Below are 27309 nucleotides of genomic sequence, written 5' to 3'. Positions count from 1 at the left end.
GTAAATATGGAGGGAATTATATTGTCTTCAGTCAGGGCTACTCAGCTGTGGTTTTCCAGTTATCTTCAAACCATTAACACTCTTGCTAATGAGTTGAATAAGGAACTTAAGAGCTGGACCACAATGACACAACAACAGACACTATATCCCTCAGGGACCAGGGACAGGGTAGACCTGACTTAAATTCTCCATCACTGGGCAACGGGAATCACACAGACCTGCACAGCACAGCAGACCTACACTGGTTTAACACAATTCACTATGGCCCACCTTGCTGATCACATAACACTCCGGGTTCTTCTTGTAGAAGGACAGGATTGTGGGAATGAGCTTTGGAAGCTGCTCCTCCAGTTTATCCAGAGCCAGCAGGTGGCTCATGGCTCCCAGAGCTGCCACTACAGTCAGCCGGAGCTGTGACAAACACAACAGGCAGTATGTGACACGATGGACAGCGTCTATGGCAGGAAACCCCACACTGGGCTATCTGATATTCAAGCACAACTGATACACCAATGACTTTCCTGTTATATGGGCAATGACCTCTTCCTGACTTTGTTGTTTCATAGGAGCATTAAAAAGCATGAGAGGCAACAAAGATGTTTCATTACAGACTCAAATCAAATGTACACAGTGCCTGTGCTTCTGTAAGAGACTTAAAACAGAAACTGTAGGTCATAAATGACCTGTTTGGGTATTCGACCACAGAAATAGGCAGGCTTCATGAGTGGTCAGGCTTTAGTGGTCACAGTTCCTGGTCAACACCTAGGGAAAGCATCGCAGCACTGGCCATTCCACTGCAGTTGCCAGGCATTCCACCAGAGACCCGAACGAGGCACCATGTTGCGCACTGACCCGCCACTGCAATGGCAGCGAGCAGACAGGAGAGACCCGACAGAGGGCCTTTCAGGGCCGACAAACAGAGACGCTGCCGAGGACGACTAACTCAATTAGGCCAAATTGGTGTCCTGTCGTTCCTCATTCCACATACCTTGGCCTCTCTGCTCTGGAGCCAGTTGCAGAAGAGAATGTCATAGGCAGCGTAGATCTCTGCGGAGAAGGCGTCCTTCCTCACTGCAGGGTCAGGGGCCTTATCCAGGTTGGCGAGATACTCCATGATGCTCTCGCTAAAGTGGAACAGGGCTGCGACCAACAGTGGGTGGGGAGAGAGTGAGAGAAGGTAAAAGTCCTCCCCTGGCCAGTTCTCTAGTATGTGCCATGTCTGTGTTCTTACCAGAGGAGAAGACCCACTTCATGTTATCCTGCCTAGCCATGCCAAGCATTGGTAACATGGTAGTGAGGACTGCGCCAAGGAAGGGCACCACACCGTAGACTGGAACAGAGTTAACACAAAACTTCAGGGCAGAGCTAAAGGATCCCATTCACACAGCTCAAAAGAGATGCACATTTCAGAGTTAATTCACTTATTCTGTTCTGAAATGCACGCAGAATGAGATTTCAATTCAGCCGGTGGGAAGCATGCAAAGGGTGCTCTCGACTGAAATTTCCTCCAACTTTTCTATATCCTCAGCATGAAGAGGACATGGCATAGCATCTTGTCACCAAAACAGTGACTTTCATGATTATAAGAGAGAACATTAATTCTGTTTTATTAGCAACTACAGTACTGCTCTGGGTACTACTCCACTACATATTTGGGCACACAACCATCAAGTTTATGTTGATTATCAAGCTTAAGTTGATTATTTGAGGAAAATATATTTGTTATTTGTGTGGACTGTGTGCCTACCATTTGAGTTGGAGAGGTTTCCTAATGTTTGCACCACAAAAAAATGAGGCAGGACTCCTGGCTGGAATTTGTTAAAGATTTCCTCCATGATGTCTTTGGCGTGCTTGTTGCCAACAGCAACCAAAATATTGCTGGCTGCCTGCTGCCAATCAGGTACTACTTCCTGAATGCAAAATAAAAAGAAATATGTAACAAACAAAAGGTTGTTATCATTTGCAAATAATAACCACAAACATGTCCATATGTCACATATGTTTTCAAACTTTTACTGGTTACTGAATATAATGAAAGAAGTTACTGTCATTTAAAAAGGAGATAGGTAAGATTGTTTCTAGCAGTAATGATGCTAGATAATACATATGGATTCTTTGCTTAAAAATAAAACTCCACAAAGAGGATACCTTACTTGTGACGCTGTATTTTGGTGTGGCTTTTCACAATTTTTTTCCAAAGGAAATGAAGTTGGCTAGCTAGTTGATAATTACCACATATCACAGTACAGACACAAAGCTGCCTGGAACTCTGTGGGCTCTATCACAGTGAGCTCTATCACTCTATCACACTGCAAAGTGAACAGATGCTGCCTGCTCATGAAAGACGTCAGTTGTTTTATTTTTACAATATTTGGATGAAAAGTTCCAAAAAGGGTCAAAATATCTCAGATAAACACAGAGAGCAGCACATATTAAAATAGAGTTACTGGTCTATCACAGCCTTCCAAGATGAAACCTGACTCTATGATGAGGCAATGGCTGGCTTGCCAGCTGGAGGTGAATAAAAAGTTACTTGTTTATGCTTCTTGCCATATTACGAGTATCACTTGTCTATGATCTTTTCCTACAGTCTACACTTGTGATTGGAATATTTGAGACAGACCAATTCACACCCATTTAAAATATACTTTTTAAACTCAGCAACTCAACAAAGGTCCTGGAAGGCTGCATTGTCTGCAGGCTTTTTTTATGCAGGAACAAAGGTTGGAATAAGCTGACTTCACGAAGTGTTGTTCATGATTTAAATTGTATTTATTAGATTCCCTCTACAGATGTGACAGTGTGAGTGGACACAATAGAGCTGGAATGTCTTCTGGATTGCAGCCCTTAAAGATTGGTATGGAGCCTCCTCAAGTTGTAAGAATCAGTTGCAAGAAAAACTATGCCGACAAAGGGAGTTATGAGAAGCGTCCTTACCTTTGATCTTGTCATTTCATCTGAAGCCAGTGAAATGATACCTTTGACTTTTTGGTAGCTTATCTCATCAATCTTGCTCTTAACCACCAGCTCAATGGTTTGCAGTATAACCACTCGATGTCCAACTGACAGCTGCATACAAAATAACAGCAGTAAGGTGTAACCAACCAAAAGCAGTGAGACCATGTAAAAGGCACCTAGTGTGTGTGTTTTGGGGTTGGATAAAACCTCAGGAATATGTTTCTGATTGTAGCATTCAAGTATTTATAATTTGGCCTTATGAGAACCAGAGCCTTGTTGTACTGGTTAGGTGCAATGAAACACTTTCTCTGTGGTTAATATTCAAACAATTGAAGACCATTGCCTGAAAGTTTCAAATTAATTTCAAGTTCCAATCATATATACACATTAAACAATAACAGCAATGTCAATTTCACTGTTGCACCTTGGGCTGATCGAGAATCAACAGAAACATGCTCTGTGAAGGTATCGATAGATGAATAACTAATGGGAAGCATGTCCTGTCTCAGAAACATTATTTCACTTTACACTGCTCCAGTACCCAGGGCCAATGGTGAGAGAGTACTAGCCTTGAAAAGCACTGGTGATGATAATGATAGTGATGATAATTATTCATTTGTACAGAAGACAGTCTCCTCTGGCATGATTTAAAGACCTAATATTTTGCATATTTTCATTTAAAAATCTGGAAATTAACAGAAGCAAATGTGAATGGGGTGTGAACTCACAACAACCCATTTACTAGCACTCCTGGAAACAGCACAGGTTCTATCCATTATAACAGGTGCCAGTTACTTCCCTGTATACATTGCTGTCAAACAGACTTTCTGATCAGTAAACCTCCTCGGTATCTATAATAAAATACAGCAGGTTCAGACAGTTTTGGATGTGGGATACTGGTTGTGCACCGGTGCTGTCTGACCTTTGGGTGCTTGACCAGGTAGTTCCGGCACATGGACAGGATCTTGTCAGCCCTCCGCTTTCCCAGTGTCTGCAGGGACTTCCTGACTTGCTCCCGGACCACGGGGTCCCTGTCATTGGCTGAGTCCATCAGGGCCAGTGATGCCTCTGGAGACAACACAAGGGTGAGGGGGCAAAAATCTGCAGGGGGGGGGGGGGGGGGCGCTACAGACCCAACACTTGACACTTTCATAACAGTTACCATGAGCAGTCCTTTCAATCCAGTGAAAGCAGGTATAACTGGATTGGGCATGTTACCACAATCCCAAAAACAACAGGACCGAGTCAAGGGGACCTACCCAAAAGCTCAGAAATGTGACCAAAAACTCAAAAGGGCACCAGAAATGGCAGGAGCATAGAATTACATGCTGGGGAGAGCAATGCCCATTCCACAAAAGGTAAGCACATGGTAACAATAGAGCAGGACAAGCATACAAATGCACACCTTATCACCTGCCAGAGCCATACTAACTCAGTGTTTTAATGGTAATATCAATGTTGAGGTCAGAGGACAAACTGAAGTGAAAATGGTAAGGATGCTGAGGTATGGAATAGCTCTGGCGGAGGAGGACCTGCTGATAAGGTGGCTTAACTGAGGCGGGTGACTCACGCTCCACGTCTGACTCTTCCATGGCTTGTGCAATGAGACCCGGGCTGGACGTTCAGGGATACATCTGGACCCGGGACTTGGTGATTACCCCTTTGGCCCCCAGTCGGGGACACATTGAATGGGAGAAAGGGAATCTAAATGACAAATGAAAAGTGTGGGTGCATATGTGTGAGTGTGGGTGTGTGCTACAGTGTGCCCAGGATAAGAGCAGGTGGATGAGAGCTTTCAGAAGATAAAAACAATGATCTAACCCACACTCCTGCTATGGTTGAAGAACTAAAATTATTACAATTATTAGAAATACAAATTGTTGTAATTAAAAGAAAGGGGAAGAAAGACACTAATACAACGTATTTTCAAACACTTATTTCACCTATACAGGACTCCCAAGTCTGCCTTTGTAGAAATACAACCTTGGGAAAATACTAAATCTTTACTTCCTTGCTGTTGTACTCGCCAAGAGTGACTCGACATTTCTGCGCACACAGAATGGAATGTTGGTCTGATAGGTTGTACAGTTAATCCTTTACATGCTTGACTGAATACAGCAACATTTTCTCTCAAGTAAAAAAAACAGATCTGCATTAAAGCTGGATGCATTTAAATTTTTGTCAATGTGGTTAGAAGGATATACGTCCAAACTGCAACAGCGTATCGAACTTCGACAAAAGCGATTTATAACAAAACATTTGCTGTAGTTCAGTTAGGCATATACAATATAGTTTGCAGCACGGCGACACTTTTCCAATGTCTTTACCGTATGTATTTGACAGCATCGTGTCAGCATTTCACCGGATGCAGCACTTGACATCCTTAACGTACACTACGCTTTCTCGAAGACACTAGCCAAGAACTTCTAACATTTTTGTCCGTTATGTCTGCAGCTAGATAATATGCGATTAATAACAACCCACCCGATATCACACCGAACTTTGCCACTCAAAACAGAAATCAGTCTTTCTTAGTTCGACCAAAGCAAAGTTGCGCATGCTTGTTCTACCAAGTTATTCAGTTTATCCGCTTTGTACATGGAATGCGAGACTTACCACGTTTAAAATAATCCACTGCTCAGTCTTTCGGAGGCGCCTTTGTGTTCTGATTTATAATGAAACTGAATCAGTTAGAAAAGTAAGATCAGCTTTAAAGGAATGGCTTGGTTTTACATTTCGTTTATTTTAAACGTATGTATTATTTTCCCAGGCTGGCACCACCGCTGCTAAATCGCCGGTTGACGCCTGATCATGCGCTTCGAGTCAGTGCTTAGAAGCTGCGTAGGCGTGTCAACATCAACATTTCCATGAATCTCAGTAACACCACAGATTGGCAAATTGGACAGATTGGACAATATTCGTGATCTAATGTAATTTTGGCTTGAGGGGCGCCATAAAACAAAAAAGTTTTTGTTCTTCTGCTACAGCATGTCTGCATCAAAGTTACTAAAATTCACAAACACGCAGATACAAATTCAATTTTACAGGCAACTACCATAACCCACATTAACGAGATCTCGTGCTGAAACAAGTTAGTTAACCTTGTTATTCTAAAAATTATTTACATCGCAATTTCAAAGCATGAACTCAAATCACTGTTATCAACATTTTATTTAATAAAAATACACATTTAAAACTATTCGGATGTGTTAAATATAACGATAAATACACAAATACTTTCAGGCAACAAAAACAACACATAAAACAATAACCCACTCAATTCATATTTAGTTCGTATTGTCACAAAATAACAAAACGTCAGATTGCAGGGACAGCAACATTGACTTACAATGAAACAACTCCAGTTTCAATTACTTGATTGGTTAAGGTGAATTCTGTGACGGGATTAAAATAAATTTTGAAGACCAAAATTTCAAGACTGTTTCTTTGTATATAACACTCTCAAGTGTCAGATTCTTCTCATTTAGTCCGTATGATTTCCTGCGTTGCCAAACGGATGATTTCATTGAAATCAAACTGAAGGTATTTGCGCCAGTATCGCCGGTCGCGGCCAAACGTCTGAGCGGGATAGCAGGGGCTCCCTGGAAGATGAGTCATAGAGAGCGAGGTCAGCATCACTGAATACACAACAATTCCCTGAGGATGGCCACCAACCTATAACTGACCTCCTGTACAAGGCAGAACTCACAACCTTCCAAAATTAATAGTCCGTGGGTTTTTCCTGGTCATCCCTCAATTACCTTCACTATACTAACATAACGTAATGTGAGAGTTGTGTTAATGGAAATGACTTTCGGTAATGAGGCATACAAATTTTCACAAGGAAAGAAAAAGTAAAACTACTTCAATTCAAAAAGAGAAAATGACCAATTACCAATTCCATGAAAAATCCTGGCAATAGCTCTGCCGGTGAACTTCTCATCGCTGCGGTTGGCCAGGAAGCTCCGGATATCTGCCCGAATCTGATCTTCCCAGTCTCTCATCTGAAAAGGCACAGCACAGAGCCTCAGAGATGGAGCACCACACAAGACAAAGGGCAGCCTATCCCTGCAGTTATATGAGGCTAACAAACCCTGCAGAACCAAACAGGTAACCACCCACCTTGCACATACTCAACCCCTCATCATCCTCCTCATTCTCCTTATCCTCCAGGGAGTTTTTACTCAGGTCCAGCTCCTTCTTCTTATCGAAATAGTCTCTGAGCAGCTCCTTCAGTTTGAGGCTACGCTCTTCATCCATCTCGTCTGTGCAGAAACTGCAATTTCGATATGCCACGCTGTATATATACAAAAAAAAACAATATAATCAAACACAACACAACCAATCTACTCTAGTACTCTTGTAGTCCAAAGTTAAATGGCTGGTCCTCCTCCAGAGGCCCAGGTGATGCCCCCCTGTACCTGCAGAAGGCTCGGAAGCAGGCCTTGAGTTGGTACAGCTGTGTCTTTTCCTGAGCCTGCACCCGCCTATGCAGGAAGTCGCACACCCTGTCCATCTCGTCCGCCGTCAGGTCACCGTAGGAACGGAAGTAGAAGGACAGGCTGGAGAACTCCACCAGAACCCCACTCTTACCAGTGCCTCCAAAGGAGCCTGTGTAAATGGAGAGGGTGTGATGTTGCTGTTCAGCACCTTTACATTACATTAGCATAGTAACCACTCTTATCCAGAGTGATTTATTGTGAGCAACTTATGCAGCTGAATATTTTAAGGCAGTTCATTTTAAATACTTTGCCCAAGGGTACCACAACAGTGCACTATCAGGAATCAAATTGGCAACATCTGGGTTACAAGCCCTGATCCTAACCACTACGCCTCCCTTCCTTCAGTCTTTATCAGGTATTTGAGGTAGAGCCATTTTCACAACTTCCACTGACCATACCCAGATGTCCAAATGGGCCGTGTTTAGTGAGGAGATTCAGGTTAAGTGCCTTTGCTCGGGGGCACAACAGCAGTGCCCCAGCTGGGAGTCAGACTGTACTTACAAGCCACCGAGTTCCCCCTCAACCTCAGATTTGGATTTTCCATGACTTTTCAATTACATCTTTAGGATAAATGTTTGACTATTTTTATTGCTACAATAGCAAAATTACTGTGAAAGTGGGCTGCTTTGAAGACTGGATTGCAGGAAAGACATTACTTTCAAAATATTTTGACTCTGTGGGCGCACACTTGCAAACGCTCTGGGTAGCAAATACTTTTAGCAAATTACTTTTGGCAGCAGGCTTAATGTATAAGCCAGAAAGGTAGTCAATTTGTTAGCAATATCATCACACTGACATAGCTAGATTTCATAATAAATGACATCAAGCGTATAACATGCTAGCGAATAAGGAGGACATCTGTTGCACTCTGTAAAAGCAAAATACTGCATTTTTGCTTGCAGATTTGGGGCGATTTTCCACAGCTTTTCAGGCTTAGTGAGACGTATGACCACTCCCCACAACTTCTCCTGGACTTTCCCTGGTTGAAAATATCTTGGAGGGTTTTTCCTGAATTCAGGCTTGGTAACTGCCCCCCTGCCCCCTCACCCCTCTCCGTGCTCCACTGCAGCTGTCGGAGGCCTCTCTTGACCAGGGGCAGCTGCCAGCCCATGGTGTCGGCGAGCTCCACCACGTCAAACTCCAGCGAGTCGCACACCTCCACCCGCTCCCCCGCCATCCTCTTCCGGGCCAGCGCCACGGCAACTGGGGGGCAGCTGCCAAGGGCACCCAGATCAGACCAGCACAGCAGGTCAAGAACTCACACCCACCAACACACTGTTTCATGCAAACCCCCCTTGTTAAAGAACCACATTCAGTTATTATCAATTTATTATTCGTTAAGGTGCGTTGCATTGTATATTCCCGTTATTACAACAAGGGTTATGCGACTGTTATGGGATCATTATCGACTATATGGGGTTGCTACGGGTGTGGATGGGTAGAAAAGAGCCGTTTCGCTTAAACCTGTTTTATCTGGTCATTGAAAGCGCAACTGCTAAAGCACGGTCAAAATGCATTATTCTTGTGAATGAACTTCATGAGGGTGGTGATGCACACGTACATTTTGGTGAGCTTGCGGAGCTGCTGGGGGCCTCCGTAGCAGACCAGGCGGCACATGCACAGGGTGGGGTGCAGCAGCTCCACCCACTGCTGGGGGTGCAGCTCCAGGTAACACAGCAACGTCTCCAAGCCTGATCGAGACAGAGGCCGGGACAATTTCATTCTCCATTATATCCATAATGGCCAATGTTCAAAATATCAGCGAGGATTATCTAACCGTTGTCAAAAGAGGAATTAATGGCTGACTTAAAGTGCACAGCAGCATGGAAGACACTGAACACCCCGCATGCTTTTGCTGGGTTTTGTTAAGGAGGCCAATGGAAGGAGTGCGGCAGTGCTCACCTTCCTCGGTGACGTCCAGGGCCTCCACGGTGTCCTGGATGGGTATGGCTCGCTCATGCGTGTGGCACACCCGGGATGGAGGCGCCCGTGCCTCCCCGCCTGCTACTGCCTCGTCCTGGTGCGGCTGCTGCCCTTTCGGCTCTCCTGCACTGTCCTGCTTCTTCCAATCCCCCTCCACCTCCTGACCCTCGACCCCTCCTGGCCCGTCCTCCTGCAGCTCACTCACTGGTTCACCCTCAACTCCTCCCTCTTGCTGCTGATCTGGCTGCTTGCCTCCCTGGCTAACATCTAGTGCTGAACTCTGGGTCTCTGCTGGCTGCTTCCCTTGCTGCGGATCCAGCTGTACCTCCAGCTTGTCCTCACAGGTGTCCATCAGCTCCAGCATCTCCGTATCGTCCACCTCCCCAGCCTAAACAGCAGCAGGCACAATGTCTTATGAGCCAAAACTATGCAAGAGGCTCACCTCCCACAGGCTTTAAGTGGCACCATTCAAATGAGCAAAAAATGATGGTTAAAGATAGCAGCTGCTTTTAACCCTTTCATACAATCACAGCCGTGTGATTAGCCACTGAGCGCATATGGTCAAACTGGTGCGTTTAGAGCACTAGATTGGAAAAATTCTAGCTAATGTTAGCTTTGAGGAAACAGCTATTTAACATTAAAAAGTACAGCAAATGTGGTGGTGAAAACTATGAGAAGCTTAATAACGCTAACAAACACATAATGAACCACGTAACGTAACACGCACGCTACACAGCATAAAATAAATTATGTGCGAAAGGGTTAAAGAGGATGCAGTACCTTGGCCAGGTCCTGCCGCTTTTGGTAGATCTGTCTGCACTTGCAGGGGGGAAAGACCTTCTGCACCAGCTTCTTGACAGTGAAGTAATCCACTGTGTCCGCATAGATGTGCCTCCGCAACTCATGGAGGTCCCCTCCCTGCACAGAAAAGGTCAAAGGTCACACTGCTCTTAGGGACCCACAGTTTCACAGAGGAGTCACTGGTGATGGGCAGCACAGCATGTTATTTAGGAGGGAAACTACCAGCACAGCACTGTGAGCCACAGGCTGGGGTGTGAATGGTAGGCTTTAGTTGTGGCCACAGTAAGCTCTGCGCAGGGATGGCAATAGCAAAAATGCCTGAGTCTGCTAATGCAAGGATTCACTCTGCAATGCAAACCTTTCGCTAAATTGTACGATTGCAAAAAGGTTTCAGTTCAAAAATCAAGCATCAAATCCAGAGACTAACACCTGCTGGGCACCTGCAAAGAAATTGATACGAGCAGCAGTGGATTGGAGAAGCTATCAGTGTTTTCAGATGTTTGCTTAATTCTAGTAAACACCAAGGTTATCACAATTTTTGGGAATATCCAACAGTACCAATATTTGGGAATACCATTCTGAAATAATACCATGGTAAATTTTTTGTACCAGGTCACCAGTTCTTCTATGTTTTGGTTGCACATCAGTGTAACACCAAGGTGACACCTTAGATAGTCCTCCATTTTTAGCCAGCTAGCAAAACTAACAGAACGTCTTTGTTTAGGACATGATAGCAGTCTCTCCTGAGATCATTGCTGGAAGACTTGTTTGCATTTCTTGCCAGGAATATCAAGCAGCCGAAGCAAAGCTACCTTAGTTCCATTCCTTCCTCATATTCTCCTCTTGCAAGTTCTACCCATTCAGTTAATTTTCTGATTAATTTATTCTCTAAAATAAATGGCAGCAGTATTTAGCCTAATGTAGTAACATATTTCTGTCAAGGCTACTTTTGAAGTATCTTAATAAAAACTAGAAAAGTGCATTTCCTGAAGAAAATGCAGTGTGATTGCAACCCGGCAGCGAAATTGTGGTAACATGAAGAGTGAGGGGGGTGATTTTGAAAATGAATGGCAGTCTATGGGAAAAAAGGGATGAAAAAACAACAAAAACTGGAGAACGAGTGTGGGTACAGCTTAGCTGTATACAAGCAACCCGATCGGGGTCAAACCAGACAGGTTACAGTTGGTTTGGGGTCGATATCTTGAAAACTGTAGGAGGAGAAGTGGTCCAAAATTTGGTGGAATAAGAAAAAGAATAAAAAAAGAAAAAGAAGAATAAAACTATTGGAAAACAATAGTTGTGCTTGCAATGCTTCACATTGCAATCACACTAATAAATACATTGAAAGAGTTTGAGTGTTATTTATTTGTACATACATCATGGTAAAAGTAATAATTATGATTTTTAAGACTTGATGAAAGAAAATCCGCAGTAATTCCATGAATGGTATGGTATGGTAATGGTATTTATGGCCTTGGTATTTCAATCCAAAATTTTTTAGGACGTTTTCCAACAAATTTAGTGCCCAGCTGACAGCAGTCTGTGTCCTCACCTCAGGGTCCAGGAACAGGTGGCAGTGCGCAGGCTGGCCGTCCCTCCCGGCACGCCCGATCTCCTGCACGTAGCTCTCGAAGCTCTTGGGCATGTTGTAGTGGACGACGCCGCGCACGTCGGACTTGTCCAAGCCCATGCCGAAGGCCACAGTGGCCACCACCACGCGCAGCTCGCCACACATGAAGTTGTTCTGCACCCGCCGGCGCTCCGCCGCCGACATGCCGGCGTGGTACGCCTCGGCAATCCACTTCAGCGGCTTCCGGATGCGCTTCCTGGCTGGGGGGGGCACATTCAGAGCCAAGTGAGTTGAAATTGCATTTAAAAACCAAGCTTGGTCTTTTTTCCAGTGGCATCCCCAGGATAATTAAGATAAAGGTTCCAGGAGGAGTTTACCCTGCCTGTGTATCTGAAATCTCATTATGTCACGTATAGCAGACAGGGGTCACTTAACCTGTACCCTGTGCCGTGTCCATGTCCCAGATGTATAATATAAAGGACAGGAAATGAAGAGAAGCAGTAGAACAATGGCAAATTTGCCTTACACACACACACACACACCTGCGCATACAAAGTAATAAATGGACCTCACACACAGACATGTTGAACACAAGACTAAAAATATACCTATATTTTTTAGTGTTCAGACAAAACAAAAACAAGAAACAAAATACCTCATTGTGACAGTTATAACCCTGGGAATGATCAGACCACAGCAAGGTATAATACTTATCAACCAGAAAATGTAAACCCAGAGAAAATAATGTTCCTGTATGAGTCAGCAGCATAAATATTCGGATTTTTGTAGATGTTCTCTCCATCAGTACATTTGATCACCTACTTGACTCCACCAATCAGCAGCTGGGATACATTAAACTGTTCCTTCCTCTTTACATTAAGTTGTAGACTGTATGTGCTTTGCTTTTTAAATGAACACTGAAAAGCTCAGAGTGCAATTGACCCAATCATAACAACCGTTCATGCCTCTCACTCAATCATCTTAATTAATGGTACATGCACTGATTCATAAACCATAAACCATAAACCATACCCAGAGCCTTCTTCTGCTTCCCTGCTGGGTTCTCCTCTGCCTCTCCTGTAACTGTGCTGGAGGACTCCTTCACTGTCGCCCCCCGTAGGCAGGTACGCAGCAGTGCGGAAACACGGGAGGTCTCCTCTCGCCGGGTGCAGTAGACTATGATGGAGTCCAAACACCCAAAGCGATCCCCTTTCAGCAAGGACACCAGGGCCTGGGCGATCAACAAGACACGCAACATTAGGAACACCAGTATACATTACACAAGCATTATCTCCATGGAAAAACACATACATGCAAAGGAAAATATTAAACGCTATAGACTTAGTTATTGGAAAGTCTGATTAAATTAAAACCTCCTTGGTTTTGGGGGAGGAGTATAATGACAGTGGGTAATTGTGGGATAAAGGGGATAAAGACCATTAGAGCATACGTTATGATTGCAGAAACACACACAGATGCACCAACAGCCACACCCACATAATGTACACATTCTCCTCCGTATTCAAATACACATACACACTGCATAAATCCTAATATCCAAAAGCCCTGTTCGTACATTATGGCTGGCCATTTGCTAAGACGCGCCCCTCCAGGTTCAGAGGGGGCAGAGACGTGCCTGGTCTTTGTCCCGGTCCGTGGACACGGAGAGCTGCAGGTTGCGCGGGACAGCAGCCGAGCGGACAGCGATGCCCTCCTGGTCGCTGATGTCCAGGTGGCGGGCGATGTCCAGCGCGGTGGCCAGGGTAGCCGTGGCAGTCAGGCCGAGGAGGCACCGCACGCCCAGGCGGTCCCTCAGCACCTGAGCGACAAACCGCCCGCTCATGTCACACGGCGGAATCACACGCCCAGGACACACAAGCAGCTAAGATGCCAGACAGCATGTTTAAAGGACCAGGACACTCGTTCAGATTCAAACCCTATTCTTCTGGTTCAGGATCCTGGTTCAAATTCACATTCAACTCTTCATAATACAATAATAATCACAAGTGTAAATTAAGTAAAAATTAAGTGAATTGATGACACCGCATCCCCCATGCCAGTGAGGATGAGATGTGGTAGTGTATGTACTTCATGACTTCCCATAATTTTCTAGACTGTCTAGTTTCAGGTTAACACAAGTGAACTTGTGGTAATGCTTGAATGGTGTTGCAGATGCACTTGCTGGTCTGTCACTGTTGCTCACATAACTTGAGAGAGGGTACACTTCTGTTCTCTTCTGTGTCTGCTAAATATATGTAACGTTATGTAATGTAATGTAATCAACGACCGAAGCTTCTGTGCTTCCAGAAACATCATTCTCAGTTATTTCCTGTGTGCATGTCGCTCAGATACATCAAATCAAATTTTTGCCCGAGTAGGTAATTCTGTATCTAGACAGCACCGCCTGCTGGCCGAGACTCACAAGTGTAACAGACATCCTGGCACAGGTCCAAGACCTTTTGGTAAGGTGTATAATAATTACATTTTGGAATTTAAAAAAGCACTCCATTTCCAATTGAATACTTGCCTTGCACAGCCTCAGGTAGCAGGGCCTGAAGTTGTGGGACCACTCAGACACGCAGTGGGCTTCGTCGATGCAGGCGAAGGCCACCGGGGGGAGCTGTTCAGCCGGGGGCAGACAGCCAGACCCCGCGTGCCCCCCTCCTACCAGCGCCTCCGGGGACAGGAGGAGAACGTGGACCTGGCCAGCCTTCACCTGCAGGAAAACATGCCACGGGAGGCCCCGAGGCATGATCGGACACACGGGTTCAGGGCATCAACTCACCGCTAAGACAGTGCCGTTTCCCCAAGGGAAAAACCCTACACCAGACAGTCTGGGCAGGGTTTATTTTAACACTGAGAGTTACCAGAAACACTTACAAGAAATGAGAAATTGCAATGAGACAGCTGAAAAAGGCTATATGATCGCAAAGTTTCAGATGGTAAAGAAGGAAAAAATAAAGACCTTTTCGATGGCCGCCTCCCTCTGCTTCAGAGACATGTTGGAATGAATACAAGCAGCTTTTAGCTTAGGGGGCAGTCCAGATAGCTAAGGAGAGGAGATATTCCAAAAAAAAGACAAGCAGTCTAATTAATGGTGGCTCATAGTGGTCCAACCCGCTCTCTTTAACCCTTTAATGACCGAGCTGATGGCCTGGCCTGGCCTCCCCTCCAGTAAGGCTCTGGCTGCAGTTTTCCAATGTGCTGCAGTGCGCCACTGACTTTTTAGGGGAAACCGTCCGTCCTGCTAATGACTCGTGTCCTGAAAGCAGCCATGAAGAGAAGCCAAGCTCCCGGTGGGTGGGAAAGTCGAAACAGCCTTGTGCATCGCCATGGTGATTCAGCTGTTTGGCCGCATGGCTGGTGATATGACCACACTCTCACGCCTATTGTTTACATGAAACAAGTTCACACATAGACACACACACACACACACAAATGCATACACTAATGCACATGCATACACATGTACAGACACACACACATGCACATACATACAACACGCATCTGGTGGGAGAAGAACTTTCTCTATTCATCAACATGTGTTTATGGATTCTATAACAAGGAGGAGCACAACATTAAACACTGATGCAAAAAATCCTGCAGAACTTCAAGCATCATTACTATTATTATTACCTTTGCACAACATCTGATGGCTGCTTTAAGCAATATTAGGAGAGATATAAGCGCCACTTAGATCTACTCCTTGAAAATTCCTGCATTATTATTATTTTTTTAACTCTGCACTATGTCTGCAGAGTAAAGAATTAGGCTGTGAGGCAGAGGAGATGGGCCTTATAATGACAAACCGTAGGACAGTAAGGTGAAACAGGCTGGCAGGCGACTGAAGAAACCAATGCCCAAATGCTACCAAGCAAAGAATTACCTGATCATCCATCAGGGACACCAAAGGGGACACTACCAGCGCGATGCTCTTCGACCGTTTGGCATACAGGTACGCTGGGAGCTGATAGCAGAGAGACTTCCCCATGCCGGTGGAGAGGACCACCAGTGTGGACAGGCCTGCAACAACACCAAGCAAACATTACAACAATGTTGACTGCCCAGCCTTTATCAGACTGGCTCCTGCCACACAAACGTTTCTCATTCAGCCCACGACAATATTATACCTGAGTAAGTAAACTTCTTTTACAGCTTAAATTGTTTTATTCAGAGAGGTTACTATTAAAATGCTGATAATGCTGCTGCCTGCATTTTCAATAAAAAAACAACAAATATCAGTTTCCTGCGGAAGACAGATTAAGAAGACAGAAAAAGAAAAAAGGAAATACAAAAAGGAAAACTTCCTGCATTGAAACGTACCAGAGAGGATTCTCATGATGGCCACTTCCTGTCCAGGCCTGAAGGATTTGTACCCAAAGTCAGCGAGAGCCTGGTACACTTCTGGAGGGGTAGCTGTGAGACAGCGAGAAGCGGAAAATAGCGACCTGTTAGCGAGGCGCTTGGCATAGGCCAGGCTGCTTCCATAAACAGCGCTCTGCCAAAGGCGTGGGGTGCACTTCAGAAACCCAGCACGGCCAAGCCTTGTGCCGTCTGCACAGAAACGCCACAGCGCCTCTCTCCCCTCGCTCGCACCCTTGAAGGATTCGACGAGAGGGGTTTGCGGGTATCCCCTGGAAAAGAGGGCGAGGCACCCCACAGGCAGAGGGTGGAACGAGGAGGGGGCTCAGGCATGGTTACCTCGCACTTTGCCATCCTCCCCCAGGTCATACAGGGGCTCCATGGGCGGGGGTGGGGCAGGCCTCTCGTAGTCGGGACGCATCACGTTGAGCAAGATCTCCTCCTCCTCGGCTGCATTCTCCTCGCTTTGCTCGCTGCAGCCAGGGGGCGCTGTTGAGACGAGCGGTAAGAGACGTGAACAGTGGCTGTGAGCGCGACCCTTTTGGGAGACGGGTTGGTATGACATCACCGCCAGACGGGCACGGGGTTGCTAGCCTCATCTGGCCGGCCGCAGGCCGACTCACGTGTCAGGTTTATTTTCGTGACCGTTTCGACACTGGACACTGTCTTTGTGTGGGCTGGGTGCTCGGATTCCATGGAAATTGCTGTACATGTTGTACGATTTCAGGCATTCGTAATTGTGCCTCGGAATGACATTTTTTTCCCTTAATTCGTACTAGATACTTCTTGTGGCTTTGAGAGCCTTTAGCCCCGGTGAGCGTAACGAGCTGCTCAGGCAGATGTGGTTTTCTCCTGCGCTGGTCAGGGCTGTGCCCGTCGCCTGCACTAATCTGATGAAAACTGTTCTACGCTGCGGGTGGCTCTGAAACTGCCGGGCTTCACAGGCATAGCATCTGGACCCTTCGCAAACTCACATACTTCAGGCTAATTCTAGGACAGCACTGTGGAACACAACCCTGACACCTATGGAAGCACACTGATCCAACACCAATTGTAGATATGCTCAGACTGCAGGATTTGCTGTGCTTTTAACTCCTTGAATCATTACATTTAACTCTTTGAATCGCTTCATAATGTGAATAAAACAAAGTTTTCAAGGCTTCCTGCAACCTGTAGGGTACAGTACATCAGAGTGGCAAAAACAATTTACTTTCATATTTGCTTCGTAAGGATTGCTATAATTATTATTCTTAACAAATTATAGGTATTACAAATATACTTGGCTAACTGATGTATTGAATGCCATATACATAAGGCACCAACTCCTACATATTATGTAGCTGCTTCACATTACCCAGCATGCACTGCAAACAGGCTGACAGAGCAGGAGCGTGAGGCTGCAGTGCACTCACCGAGGGGCTCTGGCCGCAGGGTGCCCGTGGCACGTGCCACCTCCTCCAGTGTAGGCAGCTCGAAGGGCTCTGCCTCCTCTGCCGGCTCCGGCTCCACACCACCGCCCTCTGCCATGGGTGCAGGAGCTGCAGACGCACACACAAACTGTGGAACAGCGCCCCCTGTCTGCTCTCTCTAATACAGGGCTCTTCAAAATTCACATCATGGGGAAGACAGATGCAATTTCAGACACCTCCTTTTAAAAGGGACTTCTACACTCCTGGGCACTGCTACTAAATCTTTAAAAAATGACAAAGATAATATAATGTTCTGTGGATCTGCATAACTGGGATGTCTTAGAATATCGCCAATGGTATGAGTCTCACTTGCACTCTCGCAATTCAGTGAGCCAAACTACCAAACAGTTCACTGTAGGACAAAATACGAATTTACTGTTATTGCTGTGATTAAAAGTAATATTTTTTATGTTTTATCAGTGCTTGTTATGAGTGCTTGAAAATGAGTTCAAAATGTCCATTTTTGTCAATATAGTCCTTGGTTTGTTGTTTCTGTTGATGTATAAATATTTCTAAAATCAAGAAACCTGATATGAGAAAAAAAAAAACATCTTTAAAACCTTGAAATTTGATATGAGGAAAAAAATGTAAAATAATGACACATCTCACAGGGTCCTCCTAATGGTTCCTGTTCTCTTGCTCTGATATCAGCAAAAACTACAGATAACTGTGTAGTTGTACACAAATAGGGTGTTTAATACTGTTTATAGTATGAGGTTAAACAAGATTAAACAGGGATCCTTATTTATTAGGGTAAATAAGATGCACCTGTGAGGTCTACAGTACTAGGGTAAATAAGTTAAAGAGTCAGCCTCACAGTACTAGGGTAAAACAGTTTAGACGGAAGACACAACATGAGGTTATGCATAATCAGCTCACGCAGCAGTGCTTGGTGTCATGTTACATTGCGATGTCATGCTGTGTGGGCGTGGCTCTGTGGGAGCAGGTCCTCACCTCTCCCTCTGCAGTCCCGGGCCCAGTGCCCCGTTCCCCCGCACTTGTAGCAGCTGTCACCTTGACGACTGAACCCTCCGAACCTCCCTCGGCCCCTCCCTGCCCCTCCTCCGAATCGCTCCCCCTTCAGCTGGAACTTCTGCATGTACATCTAAAAGCAAGAGAAGGCATGCTCCATTGGCTCCAGCACAGTGTGCTATGCTGACAAGTACTGCTAATGAACTAGCAAAATGCTAATGATGATGAAACCCTCTGTGGAAAGCTAAAAAAGCCTGCGTGACATGATACCACTCTTGCAAGCAGTCAATTCCTCTGATAAAAGCAGGATAAATGGATAGCAACTCTTATGGGGACGGGGCAACCAATAAGCTGCTTGGTTGAATTTCTGCAGGCACAATCATTGTGGGCAGACCACTTTCAGTGCTGGACATTCTATCAGTCGGTCTGCATAAGTGTAGGATATCTACCTTAAATGAGTACATGTGCGGAATCCGAATGTGACACAGATCTGTGTGGTTCATAAGGAGATCCGCACAATCCCACCCCCCTCCAGGGGCCCTCACCTGCTTTCGGAGGGCGGCCCCTCTCAGGGCAAAGCCTTTCACATGGGACTTCTTTTTCAGGTTGATTCTCACAAAGTTCCCGTCTGTGTTCTTGGGCGCTCTGCAAAGGGTGGGGGCGGAGAGAGGGGAACAGGGCAAGTGAAAACACAGATGATGCACTTAAATCCATATTTTGAAAGAGCAGCCCTGTGCAGGCACTCAGTACTGATTACAACTGCACAGGCGTTTCCACAACACAGGCAACTTGGAAAAATTCAAACAAATAAATGTTTCATTGCTCATCCCTTTTTAATTTTACTTACATTATTTGCAAAAACTTTACTTTATTACTTTACTTACCTTAATTGCAAACTCTGGTTAAGAGCACAATGGCACAGTCCCAAACAGACACAATTATAAGGACTTGACTGTATATGAGCTGTACATCTGTGTGCTTGGACCCTACCTCAGGTTGTGGGTGTTCTTCAGACTCGCAGAGGAGGCTTTGCTGTCTTCCTCCTCCACTTCACCCAGGAGATTCACCTGGGGAACCTTCATCTTCGTCTTCTCCGAGCTGGCAGGACCCTTTGATTCGCTGCCATCGTCCTCAGTGACCTTCGACCTCCTTTTATTCACGAGGGGTGCATCGGGGCTCTCCGCAGACACCTCTTTGGTCCTCCTTCTCTTCTTCTTTGCCACCCTTTCATCTACTGCTCCGGGCCCTTCTTCCTCAATGTCAGGGTCCCTGTGTCTCTTCCGACTCTTCTTCTTTCCCTCTTTCTTCTCGGGCATGACTTCTGGACCTTCAGGCCTAGGTGAACCTGGCATCATCTCCCTCTCCTGGAACTCTGCGGCCCGTGGCCGAGGTTTCCTAGTGGCGCTCACGGCAGAGGTCTCCTCTCCTCCGCGGGCCTCTTCTGTCGGGCCCCATCTGGTTTCTCCATCCCCTCCTCCGGCGCTGCCGTTGGCCAAGGAATGGCCTCCGCTGTGGGACGACTCTGCCGGAGACATTACGCTACTGACCCGAGACTCGCACGGCACTCGCACACCCCCGGCGGCCCCCGCCACTGAAGGAGCAGCCCTGGGGGCAACGGGAGGGCTGGTGCCATCCGGGGGCGGGGACAGTGTCCCCTCCCCTGTGGCCGGGGACGAATTGCCCACAACTGGCCTCTCATCGCTCTCCACCTCCCCGAACACCTGGCACCGCCTGAGCCAGGCGTCGTCCACTGACGACAGCCTCCGGGTAACAGACTGCCTCAGGAGCTGGGCTCTCTTTGGGGTGCCTGCCGTGGGCGGTGCAGTCTTGGACGGCACAGGGGCTGGTATGGTTTCAAACAGGTCCTCCCTTTCCTCGGCGCTCACCTCCCGCGCCGGAGAGGGGCAGGGGTCTGGACATGTGTTGGCTGGCCGGGGCAGAAGAGCCTGAGTCTCTGCTTCAACACTTGGGCCCTGGCCCTCTTTCCATGATTTCAGCGGAGCTCTCCGCGGAGTGAACGTTTTCTTCAAACAGACAGATCGGTCCTGGAAATACACATATGGGAGCAAAAAAATATTTCTCAACTTTTAAACAAGTACATCCTGCAGCCCACCTTTTTACAAAATGATTACTTTTAAAGATGGTCAGTATTTCATGCTTCAGTCTTAATATGCTGCAAACTTGGTTTATTGTTCAAATGACATTCAAAAGAAAGATGGATGCAAATAAATGATTTTACAAATCAGAAAGTCCAGTATTTTTGCATACAAGAGATGAAATTATATACAAATTCATAAAGGCATTCATAAAGTCTGAATTCTATGAAAAAATAATGTTTCCATCCAGTGTCACCACTGCAAAAACAAACAGCCCCTGCAGCATTTTCTGTGCAATCAAGGCAGTTCAGACACAGGGTAATTAGGAGGATGTATAACCAGCACTTCATTTTCAGGTATGTGCACTTCTATAAAAACAGACAAAATGAACTATATTACACAATATTACTATTTTTCTACCAATGACTATGAGAAATAATTCCATTTCAGCTGTTCAAAACCTATGAACAGGGCTCCCTAAAATACCTTTCCTGAAGTTCCTAAGTTTAACTTGAGCTTCATCCCATAGTACTGCGCAGAAGCCTGCAGTGCCTCTTTGTCCTGGGATGTCAGTTTTGGGGTAGCAGCGGGCATGTTTCTGCGGTTCAGGTGAGCCCCCCAGCTATCGGACTCCTGTGTTAAGAGGAAGAGATTTACACGCAATGCCAAGTGGCCTAGCGCAAACAATAACGGATACCACTCTCCGGTTCTCAGCAGTAGGCCAAAATAAGGTTAATCGGGGAAAGGGGTACAGAGACAAATGTGTGGTGTACAAGTACCGATTTTATTCATATTACTGTAGACCAGTTATTCTGCCTTGTTCACCTGTCGCTCTGTCGTATTCGCTTGGCCTGAAGGAGCTGACATTCCATTGCGGTCGGGTTCCTTTGCCTGTTTGAGCGCTCTGTACTCCGTGTAGAGTTCTGTGGCACACACATGGAAGGAGATACAGGTATGCAATCAGTTCAAATCAGAGTAAATTAATTATGTTACTGAGTATTTCCTACATCAGAAAATGAAAACATGAGCAAACACAACGTTGTCAAACTTTCCATTAAACTATGTAACCAGCTCACATATATACGGTAATCACGTTTAACTACGAAGTTTACACTAAATGCACTTACTTTTAGTCTCCTCTGGGGCGCTAGCAATGTCATCCTGAAATAGAAAAGATGGGAAAATGAATCTAACTTAACCTAACAACTGGAATATAGCTACATAATTCAACAGAAATATTCGAAGCTAAGTATCAGACTATATAGCTAGATAAGATAACCAGGTCTATAGTGTATTGATGATGCTGGATCCTAGCAGCTGGAGGCGATACTTGCGAATGTTGTGCCGTCACTTATCTAGTGATCTGAGATAAATTAGCAGCTACCTTCATCATCTCGTGCCTACCTTGTTTGGCTTCCTCTTGTTCTCCTGAAAGAAAGACTGCTCCCATTTTTTCAGCAGGATTTTGACATCATTGTATCGATCCATCTCAGTGATCGGACTTGCATTTGCCATAAACGGATAATAGAACTTAGGCAGTACTGTCTATAACTAGAATTCATACAGTTAACTAGCTAGCTACTAGCAAAAAATGACAGAGGCCAGTTAGTTAGCTTGCTAACTGCTGACAACACACATGTAGATAACCAGTAACTTGCTAGCCAGGTAATCATTCCGTTCAAAATGACAGCTAGCTTGCAAAGAAGCGAGCTGGCCCTTCCGCTGTTCTGCACGTTGCAAACTAGCCAGCAAGTATCACCCTTGAAACTAACCTTACAGTCATAGTTGTTGCAGATCGTCTCTTAATAGCTGTATGGTAAGCTATAGCTGCACAAATCATTCGTTCTACTCCTCCAGCGTATTAGCTCGCTAGCCTCATCGACTTTTCAGTATGAGAGATTTAAAATTTTAGCGCGCAGTGCAAGTGACGTCCAGAAACCTACCAATCAGGATTGACTGAAATATAACGCTGATGGACGATCAGCCTATCAGAAATAGCTGCAGTGACTTCATTTCCCAGAGAGAAAACGGGACTGACAAAACGGAATTGGTTAGGAGTATCGCTCACTTATTGGCTGGGTAAGGTGTCACTTACCAACACAGGAACTGAGCACCGTGTGTCTCGTGGACATGTGGTCAGCAACGTTAGGGACGTGAATGTGTAAGTGAGTTACTGTTATACGTTTTCTGTTATATTACAGTTTATGCAACGAACTGTAGCGACTTTTTGCACCCAGCTGGTTCTCTGATTTGTTGTAGAGGTAGTGTAGGTCTCCCCTGGCGAGGTAAAGGTTCATCATTTGCAGCCACCTACTGTTTGCGTACCATAGCGAGGATTTATAGACACTGACACGTTAGCCGGTAACAACCATTAGCTATAAAGTTAGAACATATCTATTCACTATCAACACTTAGAGGAGGAGTTTATCAGGGCAGTCAGCTAATCGGCAAAAGACTTTGTCCAAAACTATCATCTTTAAAGGGAAACTGGGTTTGGGATTGCTGTGTGTAGCTACCTAGGCTTCATTAGTTTAAATGTGTCCTTTCACAACGTTTCTTGCATTCTAACTAGCCCGCTGTATTCTGGTTTTACAGGGACCGCACCAATTACTATTTTAGTGTAGAGGAACCGATTGGGTCTGAGTATTTTACGGACATCAGGTTTTTAGCTCATTAACGAAGATGCTGAGTGACGACGAAGCTAAAGAACTGCTGTCTTTCCTCACCCTGGAAACGAGGCCCGATGTGAAGGGGCAGGCCACCGAATACATCCTGGGTGTCACTGGCACCAAAGACGGCTGCAGGTACCTGAGGGGCAAGCCGGACTTCCTTAGGGCACTGCTGACCCTAACACGGGACCCCTCCATAGCCATTGTTAAGGACTGCTACCACGCCCTCATCAACCTCTCAGCTGACGAAACCTTGCACCAGGCGCTGGTGAGAGACGCTAACATTCTGCCCACTTTGCTCCGCAACCTCCTGGACCCCAACTACGACTTCGCCGACCGCATCTGCACCATTCTGTCCAACCTGTCACGCCACGAGAAGACCTGCAAGGAGGTGTTCAGGGTGATCCAGGAGGAGGACATCGGCCTGGCCAAAATAGTGGAGATCTTCTGTACAGAGGGGTACAACAAGAGGGCCCCCCTTCACTACCTGGGCCCACTTCTGTCCAACCTCACCCAGCTGCCGGAGACCAGGCAATTCATCCTGGATAAGGAAAGGTAATCGGCCAACATGTTTCTACTGTTACCACCCTAATTAAACAAGGGTCCTAATTAAACAAGCAATAAAGCCAGTAGATCTACTCCTGTTCTTGGGTGGCTGTGGTTTAGAGCTGTCTTTAAACAACTGATGATGTCAGAGCTGGGAGGAGTGTTTGGTTATATGAAGGTTGTGATTGGCCGGATTATCTTGATTGATTTATTTGGTGGAAACTGAGGCTGTTAGCCATCCAAGGATGTTTTTTAGGGACTTTTGCAGTGAAAGTATGTTGAAACTGTTAGCATTCATCTATCTAATGCACTACTCTCTCTGTAGTATTCCATGTGTGTAATATGCTGGTCTCTCCTGAGTATTCCATGTGTTTAATGTGCTGCTCTCCACTATACATTACATCTTTTTAATCTGATGGTCTCCCGTTGGATTCTGCTCTTGCATCAGGTGTGTGGTGCAGCGACTCCTGCCTTTCACTCAGTACGAGGGCTCAACAGTGAGACGTGGTGGAGTGGTGGGCACCTTGAGGAACTGCTGCTTTGACTACAGTAATAATAATACAATTTTTAAGCTATTGAAAGCACTACACCCTGGCACTTAATTTCAGGACAGAACTCTAACACTGCAGTAGAGTCAAATAGTGTCTGTACTGGAGGGAATGCTGATTTGATGATTATTGCACACAACGTGCTATCATTCATTATGTCTAGGCTTGAGAGAGGCAGGTAGACAATGAAGTTGTGCACACCCTAATGATTACATTTTGTACCTCCAGCTCACCATGAATGGTTGTTAAGTGATGCTGTGGACATCCTGCCCTTCCTGCTGCTGCCCCTTGCTGGACCAGAGGAGCTAACAGAGGAGGAGAATGAAGGTGATTGATATTGTCATCCAAATGCTAATGTAATAATTTCCAAATGTTCTACAAACCTGTGGGGTAAACATAAAGGCAAAGATACAACTTGTTGAAGTGAATGAACTGGATGTGGTCGCAATCCTTGGTTCACCTGTTGTTCCTGGGTAATTTCAACCACAGGCCTGCCTGTGGATCTGCAGTACCTCCCTGAGGATAAGAAGAGGGAGGAAGACCCTGACATTCGCAAAATGCTCATTGAGACTCTGCACCTGGTAAGAGCGGTCACGCATAGGCCATCGACAGGGAGCATGTAACGTTATCTTTGAACATCCTGTTGAACTGCTCCAAAAGTGTAGTTGAGTATAGGCTTTGAGTCCTGTGCAATGACCTCAAGATAAGTAGTTTTTTTTTTTTTTTTTAACCCCTAGCTAACAGCTACGAAGGTGGGCCGTCAGATTTTGAAGGACAAGAACGTGTATCCCATCATGAGAGAGCTCCACAAGTGGGAGAAGGAGCCGCACGTCGTGGCCGCCTGCGAGAAGCTGGTGCAGGTATGGCAAGAGGCTGACTCCTCAGCACCTCAGAAGCAGGCTGTTTCTGCATCCCACCCCAAAGGGTTAACTCCGTACCAAGTTGCTGGGAATTTGCCATTTGAGAGGAACTTTCCAAAGGGATTTCATCACTGCACTGAAGTAACTCACAGAAATACTTTGCAGGGATTTATTTATGCCTATTGTTGTGCTTGGTCAAGCACCAGATTTCCAAGTAAATTAAAACCAGTATTCTGCGCAGAAATTTACAGCTTTGGGTTTTTGAAAACTACGCTAATTCGCTGGAAAAACTTAGGTCCCCTTTTGTGGTGACAGTCCCATTAGAGGGCACTGCCTGGTGGAAACGATGTCACATTGTCTTGCGTTAAACCCTGATATTCTTTGTGACATCTTTTTGAACTAGGGTCCAGAAGACGCAAGTAGTTCAATAATTTCTTTTGACTCAGTGTCATAAAGCATCAAATTGGACAGTGTAAATGTGTCTAGGTTTTAAAATTTAAGACTCATCTTGGATCACGTTGTATTTCTTTACTGAATTTTGGGAAAACCAAGTCTGTAGTATTAATTATTGATTTACTGCACAGCCAAATGAGATTTTGAATTTATGGTCATCTGGCTTCATAGCATTACACTGTTAAGTTCTGGTAGTTAGTGGGAAAAGCAGATAAAGAACTATGTATAGTGCTGTCTTTCTCAACTTTTTGTTAAAGCAGCCAACATAAGATTTTTTTGGCCCACAACAGGGACTGCAGTGTCCATTTTGTGGAAACTCATCTTTCATTTAAGCATCTCTTGTTCACTATCTTAAGACCTGACATAGTTGCAGCCAAGTAACACCGTGAGCCGTGGCACTTTCTCAAGGCTAAAGAAAAGCATGCAAACAGATATTCTTGGCTTTGAGCTGTTGGTGTGTTTACTTGACTCTGTGTGTCTTCGCCAGGTCTTGATCGGGGACGAGCCGGAGACAGGAATGGAGAACCTGATGGAGGTGGAGATACCCAAGGATGTGGAGGTGAAGCTGAAAGACATGGATGCCAAGGAGCAGGAGCAGCTGGAGAAAGAGCAGGAGGAACTGTTGAAGTCTGTGTCAGAAAAGACAGAGAGCAAGCAGCCAGACGGGCTGTGTAGATGAAAGGCTAACAGCCTCACCACTACATCAACATGCTGCCGCCAGAGCATCTTGAAAAACTGACCCCTTGTGTACATACAGTTTGGAATCTGCAGTGTCTTGTTCATACTGATGCCCTTATTGAGGAGTTGTGTTCCAGGACACAGTGTTTATTTTAATGAAACACACAGTCAGAAATGACAGTCCAGTAATTTTTTAGGGTAAATTGTATCTGCGACCAGATCGTCACAGAAGAGCTATGTGACTGACACGTGCAGATGTTTGTGGGTCTCAGCGGGTCCTCTGTCAAAAATTTGATTTCTGGAAGTTATTGCATTTGTAGATACAACTGATATCCACAGTAAATCAAACTTTACTGTGGTGGAGTCCTCAGATTTAAACAGCTTCTACATTTCTTCAGCCAGCCTGGAGTACCATAAGATATGAGGTGGGCCAAGGGCATGAAAACACCCTGGTCAGTGTCATGAGGTCAGTCTAGGTCACACTGCGGGTGGGGGGGGGGGGGGGGGGGGGGGTCTAGGGAATCCATTGCAGGTGTTCATTGACCAAATACTGTGATCCTGAAGGAGAAAGAAGTCCATAAACAAGCAAGCTATAATTGAACGAAAACCGTAACCTTAGCCTTCATTTCAACTGGTTAAAAATCTCACAGGGGTGCTTTAAGCAGCAGCAACCCCAGAAAGCCCCCTGCTACGGTCACATTTATGGCCGATAAGTTTTCCATTGGTGTAATCCGTAGTCTTCCACAGATGATTAAGATTCAGAGCAGCATTCTGCCTTTCATCCAAACAGTAACGGCAGCCATCAGCTTGGCGCCCGGGGCTGAACAAACAGGTCTCCTTCCACACAGCTGCTCCGGCCGGGGTGGTCCGCCACTCATCTAGGAGTAAGGGCGCTGCAAGCT

General features: G+C 45.6%; 3 protein-coding genes across 4 annotated transcripts in view; 1 reads left to right on the top strand and 2 right to left on the bottom strand.

The window, feature by feature from the left end:
- The window catches only part of LOC118796409 (maestro heat-like repeat-containing protein family member 1), a 34456-nt gene extending 29906 nt beyond the window's left edge, over positions 1-4550 (bottom strand). Inside the window, exons 1-7 of the mRNA XM_036555272.1 lie at positions 4529-4550; positions 3881-4026; positions 2938-3069; positions 1748-1910; positions 1232-1330; positions 989-1140; positions 271-411 (exon numbers count right to left, since the gene is read on the bottom strand). Of these exons, the coding sequence (XP_036411165.1) occupies positions 271-411; positions 989-1140; positions 1232-1330; positions 1748-1910; positions 2938-3069; positions 3881-4026; positions 4529-4550 (855 nt within the window). The remainder of the gene's footprint in view (positions 1-270; positions 412-988; positions 1141-1231; positions 1331-1747; positions 1911-2937; positions 3070-3880; positions 4027-4528) is intronic.
- Positions 4551-6438: 1888 nt separating this feature from the next.
- On the bottom strand, positions 6439-22141 carry recql4 (RecQ helicase-like 4). Its single transcript, XM_036555271.1, has 25 exons — positions 22058-22141; positions 21781-21814; positions 21479-21576; positions 21140-21283; positions 19548-20602; positions 19103-19202; positions 18540-18690; positions 17529-17654; positions 17436-17438; positions 16456-16605; positions 16078-16170; positions 15641-15777; positions 14720-14803; positions 14282-14470; positions 13391-13573; positions 12787-12985; positions 11737-12014; positions 10164-10301; positions 9363-9771; positions 9022-9151; positions 8508-8674; positions 7380-7557; positions 7081-7255; positions 6854-6962; positions 6439-6560 (listed from the first exon to the last, which is right to left on the bottom strand). The coding sequence occupies exons 1-25, from the start codon at positions 22139-22141 to the stop codon at positions 6439-6441; spliced, it is 4536 nt and encodes a 1511-aa protein (XP_036411164.1).
- A 598-nt stretch (positions 22142-22739) lies between these two features.
- On the top strand, positions 22740-26883 carry hgh1 (HGH1 homolog (S. cerevisiae)). Of its 2 annotated transcripts, none has more exons than XM_036515980.1 (7): positions 22740-22814; positions 23249-23877; positions 24317-24417; positions 24645-24743; positions 24906-24997; positions 25154-25276; positions 26217-26883. In XM_036515980.1, the coding sequence occupies exons 2-7, from the start codon at positions 23336-23338 to the stop codon at positions 26406-26408; spliced, it is 1149 nt and encodes a 382-aa protein (XP_036371873.1). In that variant the 5' UTR covers positions 22740-22814; positions 23249-23335; the 3' UTR covers positions 26409-26883. The 2 variants fall into 2 exon arrangements, with proteins under 2 accessions (XP_036371873.1, XP_036371874.1); XM_036515981.1 differs by having other exon boundaries at positions 22786-22818.
- The last annotated feature ends 426 nt before the right edge of the window (positions 26884-27309 follow it).

Source organism: Megalops cyprinoides, chromosome 21, assembly GCF_013368585.1.
Source record: "Megalops cyprinoides isolate fMegCyp1 chromosome 21, fMegCyp1.pri, whole genome shotgun sequence".
NCBI classification, from domain to species: domain Eukaryota; kingdom Metazoa; phylum Chordata; class Actinopteri; order Elopiformes; family Megalopidae; genus Megalops; species Megalops cyprinoides.
The sequence above is the reverse complement of the archived record's forward strand: the minus strand, read 5'-3'. Positions and strand labels throughout refer to the sequence as shown.

Bases quoted from the DNA above. Each gene is read 5' to 3' on its own strand.
- recql4 (XM_036555271.1), bottom strand. From the start codon at position 22,141: ATGGATCGATACAATGATGTCAAAATCCTGCTGAAAAAATGGGAGCAG. The intron at 15,778-16,077 runs GTACGTTTCAAT...GTGTTGTTGCAG, and splicing joins CATCATGAGAATCCTCTCTG to GCCTGTCCACACTGGTGGTC. The intron at 13,574-14,281 runs GCAAGTATTCAA...TTTGTCGCTCAG, and splicing joins GCTACCTGAGGCTGTGCAAG to GTGCTGAGGGACCGCCTGGG.
- hgh1 (XM_036515980.1), top strand. From the start codon at position 23,336: ATGCTGAGTGACGACGAAGCTAAAGAACTGCTGTCTTTCCTCACCCTG. The intron at 24,998-25,153 runs GTAAGAGCGGTC...TTTAACCCCTAG, and splicing joins TCATTGAGACTCTGCACCTG to CTAACAGCTACGAAGGTGGG. The intron at 25,277-26,216 runs GTATGGCAAGAG...TGTCTTCGCCAG, and splicing joins CCTGCGAGAAGCTGGTGCAG to GTCTTGATCGGGGACGAGCC.